This window comes from Chrysochloris asiatica, unplaced genomic scaffold (genome assembly GCF_000296735.1).
Source record: "Chrysochloris asiatica unplaced genomic scaffold, ChrAsi1.0 scaffold00039, whole genome shotgun sequence".
In the NCBI taxonomy this organism is placed as follows: Eukaryota; Metazoa; Chordata; class Mammalia; order Afrosoricida; family Chrysochloridae; genus Chrysochloris; species Chrysochloris asiatica.
In genome coordinates, this window is record NW_006408557.1 from 22,312,459 (window position 1) to 22,328,335 (window position 15,877).

At 36.6% G+C, this 15,877-nt stretch overlaps 1 protein-coding gene across 1 annotated transcript in view; it reads left to right on the forward strand.

Annotated features, from left to right (window-relative positions):
* RAD21L1 (RAD21-like 1 (S. pombe)) overlaps positions 1-15,877 on the forward strand; it is a 73,632-nt gene that overhangs the window by 30,088 nt on the left and 27,667 nt on the right. Inside the window, exons 4-7 of the mRNA XM_006860733.1 lie at positions 2,128-2,234; positions 10,704-10,874; positions 12,313-12,402; positions 14,049-14,156. Coding sequence (XP_006860795.1) covers positions 2,128-2,234; positions 10,704-10,874; positions 12,313-12,402; positions 14,049-14,156 — 476 coding nt within the window. The remainder of the gene's footprint in view (positions 1-2,127; positions 2,235-10,703; positions 10,875-12,312; positions 12,403-14,048; positions 14,157-15,877) is intronic.

Below are 15,877 nucleotides of genomic sequence, written 5' to 3' on the forward strand. Positions count from 1 at the left end.
TGAGCCACAAGGTCAGGAGCTCAAAACTACCACCTGTTCCGTGGGAGAAAGATGAGGCTTTCTGTTCCCGTAAAGATTTATAGCCTCAGAAACCCTATGCAGGGTCGCTATAAGTCAGAACCGACTCCATGGCACATAACAACAACAATTGTTATCATGACTAATCGCTACTGTCACAATTGTAAAGATAAGAGTTTTGTGACAAAAATGGAGTCGTTAATCTTACAGTTCAGAAACAGAGGACCCTAGGACCATTAAGGGAGAAGAACACAAGCAGAATGCAGGACCTTATCCAGAGAAGCAGCGACACTAGAGATGGAGGCAGAGATGGGGACATGGACAGAGGGAGCGGCTGAGGACTCTAGATTTGTGGAAAGAGAGAGACTGAGAGCTGACGGCCAGGAGGCTGACTTGCAGAATGTGCCATTTGGTGGTTTAAATTATTATATATACCTGAGTGTTGAAAGTAAAAAAATTTTTTAAAAAGAGCTAAAATGAATAGAGAGAAATACTGTTAACTGATGGTACATGGAGGGGATTATAACCATTGTAACGCAACAAAGTATATTATTTGTTGAATGTAAACTGATGATCTGCTCTGTAAACTTTCACTCAATTCACAATAAATTTTTTTTAATTAAAAAATCTGTATGCTTAGCAAATAATCCCAGAAGCCTGATTATATGAAGGAGAAAATGGCACCAGGATTGGAGGAAGAGTCGTTAATAACCTGTGATACTCAGATGGCATAACCTTGTTTCCTGAAGTATAGAGGACTTGAAACTTACCGACAAAGAGTAAAGACTAGCCATCATTATGAATTTCACCTCTATGTAAAAACAAACAACAACAAAAAAACCCCGAAAATTCTCACAACTGCATCAACAAATAACATCATGATAAAAGGTGAAAAGATTGAAGTTATCAAAGATCAAATAAAAATCAATGCTCTTGGAAGCAGCAGTCAAGAAATTAAACAAAGCATTGCATTAGGTAAATCTACAAAGGACTCTTTAAAGTGTTCAAGAGCAAAGATGTCAGTTTGAGGACTAAGGTATATCTGACCCAAGTTATGATATTTTCAGTTGCTTAATATGAATATGAGAAGTCCTGGTGTTACACTGTGGGTTATTACACTAGACTGCAAAGTCAGTTTGAACTGCAAGGGCAGCGGTTCAAACTCACCAGCCACTCTTAGGAAGCTCTATACAGGGTCACTATGGGTTGGAAGCAACTCGACAGCACTTAACAACAATAAGAATGTAAAAGTTGGATAATCAATAAGGAAGACTAAAGAAGAATCAATACATTTGAATTATGGTCTTGCTGGAGAATATTGAAAGTACCATTGACTGCCAGAAGAACAGCCAAATCTGTCTTGGAAGAAGCACAGCCAAAATGTTCATTAAAACCAAGGACAATGAGACTTTGTCTCTCATACTTTGGACATATTATCAGATATGGAGAAGGATCATGCTTGGAAAAGTGGAAGGATGAACAAAAATGAGGAAGAACCACTCCCTCCAACAAGTTGGATTGGCACAGTGTTAGCAACAGTGGGCTTAAATTTAACAATTGTGAAGCTTGTACAGTACTGGGTAGTGTTTCATTGTTTTGTATAAGTTCACTATGAATTGGAACTGACTTGACAACCTAAAAACAATTACAATTCCGAGGACAGAGTGTGGGGTCCTTTTTAGTAGTAGTATTAGAAATGAAGAACTAGTGAAATAGGTGGAAACAGAGTAGCCAATGAGGTAGGAAGGAAATAGAGAAAGATTGATATCCCAGAAACCAAATAAGAATGTGTCTTATGAAGGAGTGAACATCTATTTCAAATGCTACTAATTAGGGCAAGTAAGATAAGAACTGATAATTGTTTATATTTGGCAACCTGGAGATGATTGATATTATATGTGAGTTCTGGTGTGATGCTGTAGGATAAGTACTGACGGTTCAAACACACCAGCTGCTCCTATATAGGGTTGCTATGAGTACAACATTGAGAAAATAAAAACATCTTTCTTCTTACAATGAAACCTATTTTTCATCTCAGTTCCTTTTTCCAAGTATATTGCAAAGTCGTTGAAGTCACACTTTTTTATTCAATCTTATGTTTTTTCATAGTGTTATTGAAGTTTCAGAGCATTTTACTCAGAATCAAAGTAGACCAGAAGAAATTACACTTAGAGAAGACTTTGGCAATGATCTGCTTTTCCAAGCTGGGAGCTTTGGTAAGAATATGTGAGAAAATAAAAATCATAAGATATAATCAATTATATTTCCATTTTTGTGTTTAAGCAATGCCAGTAGAAATACAGGCATACCTCAAGTATATTGGAGGTAGACTACTACAATAAAGTGAATATCACAATAAAGGGAGTCACATGAATGTTTTTGTTTCTAACTGCAAATAAAGTTTATGTTTATACTATGCTGTAGTCTATTAAGTGTGCAACAGTTTTATTTTTAAAAGTTTGAAATATTGTAAGAGTTATCAAAATGTAACACAGAAACATGAAATGAGCACATGCAGTTAGAAAAATGATTTGGTAAAGGGTTGCCACAAACCTTTAATTCATAAAGAATGCAGTAGTATCTGAAGCACAAAAAAGCAAAGTGCAATAAAATTAAGTATGCCTTTGGCTATTTCCATACCAATAGAAATATCTTTAGAATGAATTTTTTTATGTCTAAAGGCAATACCCAAAAAGTTTCTTATTACCATTTTCTAGTCTAGATAGCATTACCAACACTCAGTCTTAAGCTATATACCTACCTTTCTACATACTACTATATGTCACCACCTCTATCAGTTTGTTGTACAGTGGAGGCTTGTAAGTTACTCTGATTCTGGAAGCTATGCCACTAGTGTTTTAAATACCAGCAGGGTCACCAATGGTGGACAGGTTTCAGCTGAGCTTCAACATGAAGACAGACTAGGAAGAAAGAGAGACAAACTACTTCTGAAAATTTAGTTACTGAAAATCTTATGAATAGCAGTGTAACACTGTCAGCACCAGATTACTGAATATTGAAACATGATGAAGAGTGCCAGAATATTGTTAGATATAGTGCTCGAAGATGAGCCTCTCAAGTTGGAAGGCATTCAAATTTCAACTGGGGAAGAGCTGCCTCTTCAAAGTAGAGTTGACCATGATGATGCAATTGGAGTAAAGCTCTCAGGACCTTCATTTGCTGATAGGACACAACTCAAAATGAAGAGAAACAGCTGTAAGCATCCATTAATTATCAGAACATGGTGTGTACAAAGTATGAATTTAGAAATTGTCAAAAATTAAATGGAACGTATAAACATCAACTGGTATTGGAACGTATAAACATGGACTGGTATTGGCCATTTTGAATCTGACAATCACATGGTTTACTATGCTGGGAATGACAAATTGAAGAGGAATGGCATCGTATTCATCATCAAAAAGAACATATCAAAATCAGTCATGAGGTACAATGCTGTCTGTGATAGGATAATATCCATATGCCTAAAAGGAAGACCAGTTAATACCATTATTATTCAAATTTACGCACCACCACTAAAGCTAGTGATGATGAAATTGAAGAATTCTATCAACTTCTTCAGTCTGAAATTGATCAAACATGCATTCAAGACGTGTTGATAATTACAATTGGAATGCAAATGTTGGAAACAAAAAGGAAGGATCAGTAGTTTGAAAATATGGTCTCGGTGAGATAAATGATGCTGGAGATCTCATGATAGACTTTTGCAAGACCAATAACTTGTTCATTGCAAATACCTTTTTTTAAACAACGTAAAAGATGGCTACAGATATGGACCTCACCAGATGGAATACACAGAAATAAAATTGACTACATCTGTGGAAAGAGACGGTGGAAAAGTTCCATATCATCAGCCAAAACATGGCCAGGGGGAGACTGTGGAGAAGACCATCAATTGCTCATATGCAAATTCAGGCTGAAGCTGAAGAAAATGAAAACCAGTCCACGAGAGCCAAAATATGACCTTGAATGTATCCCATCTGAATTTAGAGATCATCTGAACAGATTTGATGCATTAGAAACTAAAGACTGAAGACCAGAAGAGTTGTGGGATGACATTAAGAACACCATACAGAAAGAAATTAAAAGGCCATTGAGAAGACAAAAGAAAAAGACTAAAATGGATGTCAGAAGAGACTGAAACTTGCTCTCCAGCATAGAGATGCTAAAAGTACATGAACTGAACTCGAGAAGATAAAGTCAGCTCAAGACGATAAAGTCAAATATCACAAAATGTGCAAAGATCTGCAGTTAGAAAACCCAAAGGAAAGAACACACATCATTTTTCAAGCTGAGGGAACTGAAGAAAAAATTCAAAACTCAACTTGTATTGAAGGATTCTATGAGCAAAATAATGATGAAAAAGCATCACCGTACCAGAAAGAAATGGTCGATGTTCAACCATTTCAAGAGGTATCATATGATTTAGAGCCAATGATACTGAAGGAAGAAGTCCAAGGGACATTGAAGGAATTGGCAAAGAATACACCAGGAATTGAGAGAATACTTCAACCAAGTGAGGTGGCACTGGAGCCACTTTCTCATTTATGTCAAGAAATTTAGAAGGTAACTACTTGGCCTACTGACCAGAAGAGATCTTCATTTGTGTCCATTCCAAAGAGAGGTGACCCAATGGAATGTGGAAATCATTGGACAATATCATTGTTATCTCATGCTAGTAAAGTTTTGCTAAAGATAATACAGAAACAACTGCAGCCATTCATTGGCAAAGAACTTCCAGAAGTTCAAACTGGTTTCAGAAGAAGACGTGCAATGAGGGATATCATTATTGATGTCAGGTGGATCTTGGCTGAAAGCAGAGAATACCAGAAAGATGTTTACTTGTGCTTTATTGACTACACAAAGGCTTTTGATTATGTAGATCATGACAAGTTATGGACAACATTGCGAAGTATGAGTATTCTGGAACACTTAATTGTGCTCATGAGGAACCTGTACATAGACCAAGAGTCAGTTGAACAAGGGAACACCAAATGATTTAAAATTAGGAAAGGTGTGTGCCAGGGTTGTATTCTTTCACCATACTTTTCCAATCTGTACACTGAACAGACAGTCCAAGAAGCTGTATTATATGAAGAAAAATGTGGCATCAGGATTGGAGGATGATTCATTAACATTAATGTAGATGATACAACCTTGGTTGCTGAAAGCAAAGAGGACTTAAAATACTGATGAAGATGAAAGAGTACAGCCTTCGGTATGGGTTGTACCTCAATGTAAAGAAAACAAAAATCCTCACTGCTGGACCAATAAACAACATCCATATAAATGGAGAAAAGATTGAAGTTGTCAAGGACTTCATTCTTTTCTTGGATCAACCGTCAACACTCATGGAAACAGCAATCAAGAAAATAAAAGACATTGCATTGAGCAAATCTGCTGCGGAAGACCTCATTAAAGTATTGAAGAACAAAGATATTAGTTTGAGAACTAATGTGTGCCTGACCCAAGCCATGGTATTTTCAATAACTTCATATGCATGTGGAAGTTGGATAATGAATAAGGAAGATCAAAGAAGAATTGTTGCATTTGAGTTATGGTGTGGGAGGAGAATATTGAAATTGCCAAAAGAACAAACACATCTGTGTTGGAAGAAGTACAGCCAGAGTGCTCCTTGGAAGCCAGGATGGCCAGACTTCGTCTCTCTTACTTCAGACATACTGTCAGGAGGGACCAGTCACTGAAGAAGGATATCATATTGGTAAAGTGAAGGGTCAGAGAAAAAGAGGAAGACCCCCAGCAAGATGGATTGGCACAGTGGCAGCATCAATGGGCTCAAACATAACAATGATTCCGAGGTTGGCCCAGGACTAGGCATTGTTTCGTTCTGTTGTGCATAGGGTCACTGTGAGTCGGTATGAACTTGGTGGCACCTAACAACAACAACTTTATGTTTGATGCTGTCATAGACATGGAGTCCCTGGGTGGTGCAAATTGTTAATGAACTTGGCTGTTAACCTTAAGGCTGGAAGTTCAAATGTGCCCAGAGATGCATCAGAAGAAAGGCCTGGCAATCTACTACTGAAAAATCAGTTAAACCCTATTGGAGCACAGTTCTATTCTGACATGTGTAGGGTTGCTTTTAGTTGTAGTTAAGGCAGCTGGCTTTTTATCATAGTCATGGGTGCTAACAAAGTTTTAAGAAGTTTAAAGAAGCAGTTCCTTTCCTTGGGTAGCTTTAAGGTAGTAGATTTATTATTGTTGTTGTTAGGTACCATCTAGTTGGTACTGACTCATAGTGACCCTCTGTGCAGCAGAATGAAACACTGCCCAGTCTTGGGCCAACCTCACAATTGCTGCTATGCTTGAGCCCATTGATGCTGCCACTTTTCCAATCCATCTCGCTGAGGGTCTTCCTCTTTTTCTCTGACCCTCCACCTTACCAAACATGATAACCTTCTCCAATAACTGGTCCCTCCTGACAATATGTCCGAAGTATGAGAGACGAAGTTTGGCCTTCCTGACCTCCAGAGGAGCACTCTGGCTGCACTTCTTCCAAAACGGATCTATTGACATGTAAATAAGTAGACATTTTAGTTAACGTCTTATATATGCAGATTTTCCATGTATGCTGTATAAAATGCCTTCAGATATCAGATTTCCTCCAGTTTATAATGTCATAAAGGATAAAATCAATTTAAAAACAGAAGGAAATGCTATCACACTAAATGCTCACATTAATTGTGAAATAGATACTGATATTTTTAATGTTAAATTTTGCCTGGGCACGGTATTTTAGAATTAATACAATACGGTTAAATTATTTGTTATATACTATTTGTTTATTTTTATAGCATATTTTACTCTCTGGCTTGTTTTATGATATTTACATGATGCTTGTATTAGTCTGTAAATTTCATGTCGCTAAGATCAGTGTAGACTTCTGGTGTGGCACTGGACTACAAGGTCAGTTTGAATTGCAAGGTAGATGGTTCAAACTCATCAGTCAATCCTCAGAAACCCTACATTGGGTCACTATGAGTCGGAACTGATTAGATGGCATTTAACAACAACAAGATCACTGTGGGAGCCCTGGGAGCATAGAGAGTTATGCATTGATTGGGCTGTTTTGTTCCTATAAAGATTTACCGCCTCAGACACCCTATACAAGGTTGGAACCAACACAGCAACACACAAAAACAGTAGGATCAGTGTTATATTTTAATGTTTAAATTTTGTCTCAGAATATTCAGCACAGTGAATATAGGAGACAGAGTTCCATTTTGCTTTGATAGGCCAAAGAAATATTCTTGAGCTTTAGCTCTAATATTGACTTCGTATCATCACTTGCCTTCCCTATCTCTTATTATTTATAGTTGTTGTTGTTGTTAAGTGCTGTCAAGTTGGTTCCATAGTGACCCTGCAAAAGAGTAGCTGGTAAGCTTGAACCGCCTACCTTGCGGTTCAAACCGACTTTGCAGTCCAACATATTAGTGGTAAAGAACCAGTTTTATTTCTTTTCATTTCCTATCCATCATGAACTGATACTTTTATAGTAATAAATTAATTACTAGAAAAATAGCAACATTTTATATATATATATATGTTGCTGTTGTTATGTGCCGTAGAGTCGGTTCCGACTCATAGCGACCCTGTACAGGGTTTCTGAGGCTGTTAATCTTCTACAGGAGCAGAACTCCTCATCTTTCTCCCACGGAGCAGCTGGTAGTTTCGAACTGCTGACCTAGTGGTTCGCAGCCCGATTCATAACCACTACGCTACCAGAGAGAGAGAGAGAGCTCAATGTTTACTGTTAGATTTAACATATATAAAATTACCCTATTGAATTGATACACGTTTCTACACTTTTACTTATAATTTCCATAGTTCCTCACATAACCTACCTAAATTGACTCAAAAAGAAATAGAAAACCTCCACAGATCCGTAACAAGTAAAAAGATTGAATCAGTACTATAAAACCCCCAACAGAAAAAAGACCAAGAACAGACTGTTTTACTAGGGAGTTCTATTGAACTTTTAGAGAAGCACTTCTACCAATCCTATTCAAACTCTTCTAAAAAAGAGAGGACGAAGGAATACCCCCTCTTTCTATGGAGCCAGCATTACCCTGGTACCAAAACCAAACAAAGACACCACAAGACAAGGGAAGTGCAGATCATTTTTTCTTATAAATGTAGATGCCAAAAAATTTCAACAAAATGCTAGCAAAGTCCAAAAGCATAATAAAAGAACTATACATTATGATCAAGTGAGATTGATTCCAGGCATGCAAGCTTGATTCCATATCAGAAAATCAGTCATTGTAATATACCACATTAATAGAACAAAGGAAAAGAACCACATGCTCATCTCAAATGAAGCAGAATAGGAATTAGAAAAAAATCGAACATTCTTTTTTTACAAGTTCTATAGTTTCTGTCATGGACTAGTAGTAGACTATACTTTGAGTGTCACAAATCTCCTACTGTCTGTAATTCTAAACACTGAAATGTAACACACCAACAAAGAATCATATTCCCTACTTCCCAAGACACTAGAAATCGCAAACTAGTAAATGCTACTACTTTTTCACATTTTTGCTGTTCAAGTAGGAACTGATGCTACAACACTTAACAAAAACTTGTTAAGTGCCATCCAGTCAGTTCCAACTCACATTGACCCAGGAGTGGCTGGTGGGTTTGAACTAACAACCTTTCAGTTAGCAGCCCAATGCTTATCCTACAGTACCACACCAGGACCTCTTTCATTTCCTTAATCAACAGTTCATCAGTATTTCAGGCCTGGAGTACTCTAATACCCTCCTACATATCTTCCTACAGTCTTTTCCTACATTTTATACATCTCTACAAGAGCAATTGTCCTTGAAAATCCTTTTTAAGAAATTCCCCTCTACATCAGTCCTTCTGATTTATTGTATTAAACACCCCTGCCTTTTCTTAAGATTCTCTACAACCTTGTCACTTTCTTTATTATACCAATTTCATGTGTTTTAGTTTTAATATAGACTCTTTGCTCTAGTTAAGCAAATACCAATACAATTTGTTTCTCTATTTATTGTGACTTCTTTGACAATCCGAAAATGTGTGAAGTACATGTTCAAAGTAGACCAAAAGGTTTGAGTTTGGATTTAGACTTTGTCAATTGCTTTTGTGTGGTATTGGTGGTATTGGGCAAATGACCTAACCTCTCTGAGCCTTGCTGTGTATGTACAATTGAGATACTACTAGCAACAACACAGAGTCAGTTCCCTGATACTCTCCTTCAGTCTTCTTCACCAGTATATGTTTGGTTTTTTTCCTCTCCTTCAAACTACTAACTCAAGCCTAATAACCTCTAAAAAGTTTTTAATATTAATCCATCCCATTCTGGATTATGACATAAAATTGAAGTAGTAATTTCAGGTCTTCATGATACTCAGGGCTCAGAATATTGTGTCTGTTAATAACTACTACTATCTGATTGATTAAGGCTGGTTTTTCTTTGGGGAGTTATCAAAGTATACCTGGATGAGGTGAACACAGTCTTAGTACATTTTGAAAAACACTTCATCTTTTTGGTTGAGCAAGGTTTGGGTTCATTACAATGAAATTTGACTTTTTTGACTCTTCCTTTCTAGAAGATGTAGATCTATAGAAAAATGTCTGATGTGAGTGATCCTTCATGTTTTTCTTTACTGTCTGACACTAATGTGGGTTGTTAGAAAGAAGGAAGAAAGCAATCTGTGACTTCTAGAGGTTTTTGAGTTCTAAACCTAGAGACTCAAACTCAAGTGAGGGAAAGAACATGTAAGAGTTGGCAATCTGGAAGATTAGTTGCTTCATTTTATCTGCTGATGCCAATGTCTTAGGAATTCACTCTCATAAGTCTCCTTCTGTAAAATGTTTCACTGGTCCAAAAATGCTGACTCTGCATTCTAAACCTCTTGTAATCTGTATCTTGTCAGAATAGTATAGTAAAGTGTAGAACACAAGCTTTAGAGTCCGAGCTGAGTTCAGATCCTGGTTCTGCCATTTATTAGTGGTGTGATTGACTTATATAACCTTTCTATGGATGCATTTTCTTATATGTATAATGAGGATTATAATAGTGCCTTCTTTTATGCAGTAGAATGCCATAATAAACACTGAGTTAATGTTAGCTAACTGGGTTTATCTTTTTTACTGCCATATTTCTATTCCCTTGCATATTGCCTAATATACATTTACTTGATAAGTATTTATTGAATTGATGTTGTAAGCTCACACTTTATTCTTTTTTTCTAAAAAGCAAATATATTCCTTCTTTTTGAATCCCCATTATGAATAAACTTTAAAATTGATATGAAATAATACCTGGTCATTCAGAACTTCAACTACATAAATTAGAAGTAATCATTCCATTTGTCATAGTATTTTCTAACTTCTATGAAATTATTGAACCATATTATAACTATCAAACTCTACCCTTGATATTATAGCAGTAGTTATTCTGTTGTATTAGGAAGAGCATTAGACTAGAGATCCAGTCTCTACTGATTAATTGAGTGACTTATTAACTGGTTGAATAATTCAAATAAGTTTCCCAGCTCTCATTGTCCTTATATATGAGGGAGATTGTACTAGATGATACCTTAATTTCCTTCTAATCCTAAAATCTGTGGTTTCCTATGATTAACTCAGTGTTAACAGTATGTATTTTTTAGGGGAGGAAACTGAAGTTCTCAGAAGACATAGCATCTTTGATGACAACATATTACTGAATTCCAGTGGTCTTTTAATTGAACGTAGTTCTGGAAGCCTCAATGGAGAAAAATCTCTGATCTATGACAGCAGAGATGGATTTGGAGATGAAGGAGCTGCAGGAGAAATGATTGGTATACTGTATAGTAATATAAATGATATTTAATCAAGTTAGTGTAGTTCACTGGAGCCACTAGATGGTGTAAATGCTTAATGTGCTCAGCTGCTAACTAAAGGATTAGTGGTTCCAATCCACCTAAAGATACCATAGAAGAAAGGCCTAGTAATCCACTTCTGAAAAATCAGCCACTAAAAACTCTAGGGAGCACAATTCTATTCTGGTACACCTGGAGTTGCCAAGAATTAGAAGCAACTCCATGGTAACTGGTAGGTAAATAGTCATCTGTTTAAATAACATTTGCCATATAGATGGTGAAATGCTGCCTGCTTTTATTTTATTTTTACAAATTCCTAATTTTCAGATAGGATAGTATATTCCTTACAAAATGTGCTAGACCACAAACTGGAAAACATTTTTTTTCTTAACAATTTTTGGACAATTATTCTAAAGGATCTCTCCAGCATTTGAGATATCATTTAAAATAATCATAGAATTAGGGTGATTAAAAACTAGAAAATTCACACACTTATTTTAAAGATATTAGACTGTTCTTATGTAATCTTTTCAAAATAATCTAACTCACATTAAAGATTAGTTACGACAAACTTTTTAAAGCTTGAAAGTTAAAAACAGTAGCTGTGCCTTATAAGGTTCTCTGCTGTAATAGGGTTCTGTGTCAACTTGACTAGGTCAAGATGCCAATGGTTTGGTAAGGGAGATGTGCTTATTTCTATGATGATGAAAGCTAATACAGCCATAGTTAAGTCTATGAGCAGCCAATGAATAAAAAGGATGTTTCCTTGTGGGTATAGCCAGTTCCCAATGTAATGGACACCTAGGAAAGGGTCTCTCTCTTTTCTCTTGGGGACTTGGGACTCTCACACCTACAGTTGGGAGACATTTCCTTGATAATAAACTCCTCTCTCTCTCTCTATATATATATATATATGTAAGTTTCACTAGAAAATCCAGCCTAAGACATCTGCCAAGGGAGTTTGAAACTGTAGGTACTAAAAAGAAGTTACTGGAAAACATTTTTCTATATGAAATCTCAATATATAGCTTTATACAGAGCTACTGTCTGCTTATTAAGTTTAGTAAATACTAAACTTAAACATTTGAAAATGGAATTTTAAATCAAGGAAACCAACCCACGGCTGTTAAGTCATTTCTACCTCATAGTGATCATGGAGGACAGATTAGAAACGCTCCATAGGGTTTCTAAGGCTGTAAATCATCACAGAGTCAGACTATCATGTCTTTCTCTTATGAATTATGCAAAGTTCTATGTTATCCTTGGTGAAATGTGGCAGTCTATATAATCAAATCTAATCAAGTAGAGTTCTTTCATTTTTGTCCCTCACAAAGCATTATACATAATAATGTGAATAAATGGTAGTGAACAAGTAATAGATGCAACTCTGTTTGACAGAATTATGGCATTTTTCCAGACAATTTATTACAAGGTGATCAAAATATCCTGTTAGAAGATTTGCATTTAGACAGAGAAATCATCCTGTCTCCTGAGCCTCCCAATATGGGTATGTTGAAATTTTCTTTTGATAGAAAGTGAGCAGATACTAATGTTCAAATTAAACCTCAGAACTTCTGAGCTTAAGTAATGTTTGTGGTGGTGGTGACTGTGTGCCATGGAGTCGATTCTGACTCATAGTGACCTTGTATAGGGTTTCCAAGATTATAAATAGGTATGGGAATAGAAAGCCTCATTTTTCTCCCGCAGAAGGGCTGGTAGATTCAAACTGCTGACCTTGCAGTTAGCAGTACAATGCATAACCCACTATGTTATAAGGGTGCCTCTTAAGTAATTCTGTAGTGTAGCAAAAGATGATAAAGAACTCTCAAATTCTCTTAGTCAGACTCTAAACAATAGAAAACAGTGTTCTGAGACAGGTAATATGAACAATATTTAGCTAGGACTGGGCTTATTTGTATTGTTGTTGTTGTTGTTGTTGTTGTTAAGTGCTGTCAAGTTGGGTCCAACTCATAGCGACCCTGTATAGGGTTTCTGAGGAGCATCTGGTGAGTTTGAACTGCCGACCTTGTGGTTCAAACCAACCTTGCAGTCCAGTGCTTATCCTACAATGCTACAACAGGACACATGTTTAAATACTCTGCCAAAATACTGTGCTTCTCAATTATTACAGTAACATGTATATATATATATATATATATATCATACTAAAATTATTAGATAGTATAGTTTGACAATCTATGTACAATTTGAGTGGAATTTCAAATGTGAGATATTTTCTCTACTTGAAATTCATGGGAAAACATTTCAATTGATTTGAGGTGTTTTAGTCTGATTTTTCTTAAGCATTAAAATCCTGATTTTGCAACAGTATGAGTATGAAACAAAATGTGTATGAATTGTTGAATGGAAAACTGATCTGTTCTGTAAACTTTTACCCAATTCATAATAAAAAGTTTAAAATAAATAATTAATAGCCTGATTTTGATTCTTCACTCTTTTTGATGTTGCATTTACTTTCTAGCTCAATGGTATAAAATGAAAAAGTGAAAATAATTTGGCAATAAGACTTTAGTTATGCTTCTCTAAGGGTCAACTAATAATTACATGATATAACAGAATATGATTTTTATAAGATATATAGTCAAATTTATGTCAGTGATTTATTTTGGTCATTGCCACTATTTTTACTTTGTCTGTGATAGTGGAGATCAGCCTTTGGTGTCTCGTGTAAGAGGGGTTAGCGCTAGGTGATTCACTTGAAAATTATAGATCTCAGACCATATAATCTCTGAGCCTCCTCAACTCTACTAAATATATGATCCTAAGAATTTATGTGTGATGTCTCTCATACTTCGGACATATTGTCAGGAGGGACCAGTCACTGGAGAAAGATATCATGTTTGGTAAGGTGGGGGGTCAGAGAAAAAGAAGAAAACCCCCAACGAGATGGATTGGCCAAGTGGCAGCATCGATGGACTCAAGCGTGGCAACAGTAGTGAGGTTGGCCCAGGATCAGGCAGTATTTCGTTCTGCTTTGCATAAGGTCACTATGAGTCGGTACTGACTCAATGGTACCTAACAACAAACAGTTACAAAAACATATATATTAAATTAGCTTATCTTTCACTTTAATTTTCTTATATTTCTATGTCTTAATCTTGATTTTTATCATTATTTTATATTGATTAGAAGAACTGGATAATCCAGAGTGTTTATATCTATCTGAAAATGAAAAAATGGAGAAAACCACATTATTATCAAATGAAGAAGGATTTACCCTTGACTCAATTCATTTTTCAGGTCAGACTCATTCATTTTTGGTTTTGATCTACTATTTCACAATTCTCATATTTAAGTCATTTATGAATTATTATAGGAGGTTATCAATCTAGTAATAACATGTATAATACAGTAGAAGAAGGGTGTGAAGGAAAGTTGAAGTGATTCTTTCATTTTATTCATGACTGGTCAAACTATATATTCAGTTTGGGAATCTGGAAATTCTAAAAGTGAATTCAATTAATGTACTTATTGAGCCAATATTCTGTGATGGGCACTAAGATAGAGCTAGAAAAGAATGGGACAACGTTACTGCTTCCAAGAAGTTTGTAATCTAACCAGGAGATAAATATGTAAATAGTTACATTTTAAGGCAGAACAGTAGTATCAGAAGAGAGGCATTATGCACCCTGGATCTGTATAAAAGACAGTTTACAGACTTGTGTGGTACTGTAGGATCTGCACTGGACTGGAAACCACAGACAATTCAAATCCACCAGTACTCCTTGGAAACGCTATATAGAGTCACTATGGAATCAACTCGATGGCACTTAACCACAATATCAACAATACAATTTATTGTTATTGGGCTCAAGCATAATAACAGTTGTAAGGATGGTGGAGAACCAGGCAATTTCATTCTGCTTTGCATATGGTTGCTGTGAATCAGAACCAACTCAAGGGCATCTAACAACAACAACCTTTTTTATGGGAGGTGAGAGGTTTTGAAAGAGAGTGGGATTTGATTTGAGTTTGTAAAAGTATATGGTATTTCCACAACAAGGGGGAGGGGAATGTAAGAACAAGGCGGATGGGAGAACAGCTAGGCAGGTTCATAAGCGCTAAATGGGACGGTGGTAAATGATGATGTATGCACAACCTTGGAATAACAGGGCTTCTGGATACAGGGATTGAGGCATGGTTTGAAAGGATAGAAGAGGGGAATAATGTAAGGTTACATGACTGTCTTTTGAATCTTGGTTTCCCTTGCCTACCATTGTGAAATAGACTCTTGGGGGGTGGGGGTGGGGGTGGAATAGCCAGAAACATTACAATAGAGAGCTTGTAAGCCTGCCTTCAGCCTATAACTGATTGTAATATCTTAAAGGGGGCTGGAAATTGCCCAGACACAAAATGGTGGGGTGCCTATAAAGGCAAGAAGAGACTGGCTTACAAGCTTTCAAGAGGGAGCCTAGTTCCAGATGGGGCAGGGGTAGGTAGAACCTCCACTGAATGATTTCCAATCTGTTGGGATGGGGCTGGCAAAAGGAAATGGGGATAAGACTTTTGTGGTACAATAGCGAATAATTGCCATCAGGACTGACTGTGAGGGTCGGAAATGTAGAGGTAGATTTTTTGACAAAAGGAGAGGAGTGATTGCTTTTGCAACCCAGGAGCGGAGGTCACTGGGACCATCAGGTGAGAAGAGCGTAGCGCGGGCCTGTGGGGATTATAATGCATGGAGGGGATTGTAATCATTGCAATGAAACAGTATACGATAGGATGAATGTGAAGATGAAGTGGGACAGAGATAAATAATGATGCATGCACAACCTTAGAACAACAGGGCTCTGGGATACAGGGATTGAGACATGGTTGGAATGGGCTAAAGGGGGGAAATAATGTTAGGTGCTTGGTTGTCTTTTGAATCTTGTTTTCCCTGGCATACCATTATAAAATAGACACTTGAGGGGAAGAGAAAGGAATAGCCAGAAATATCACCATAGAAAGCTTGTAAGTCC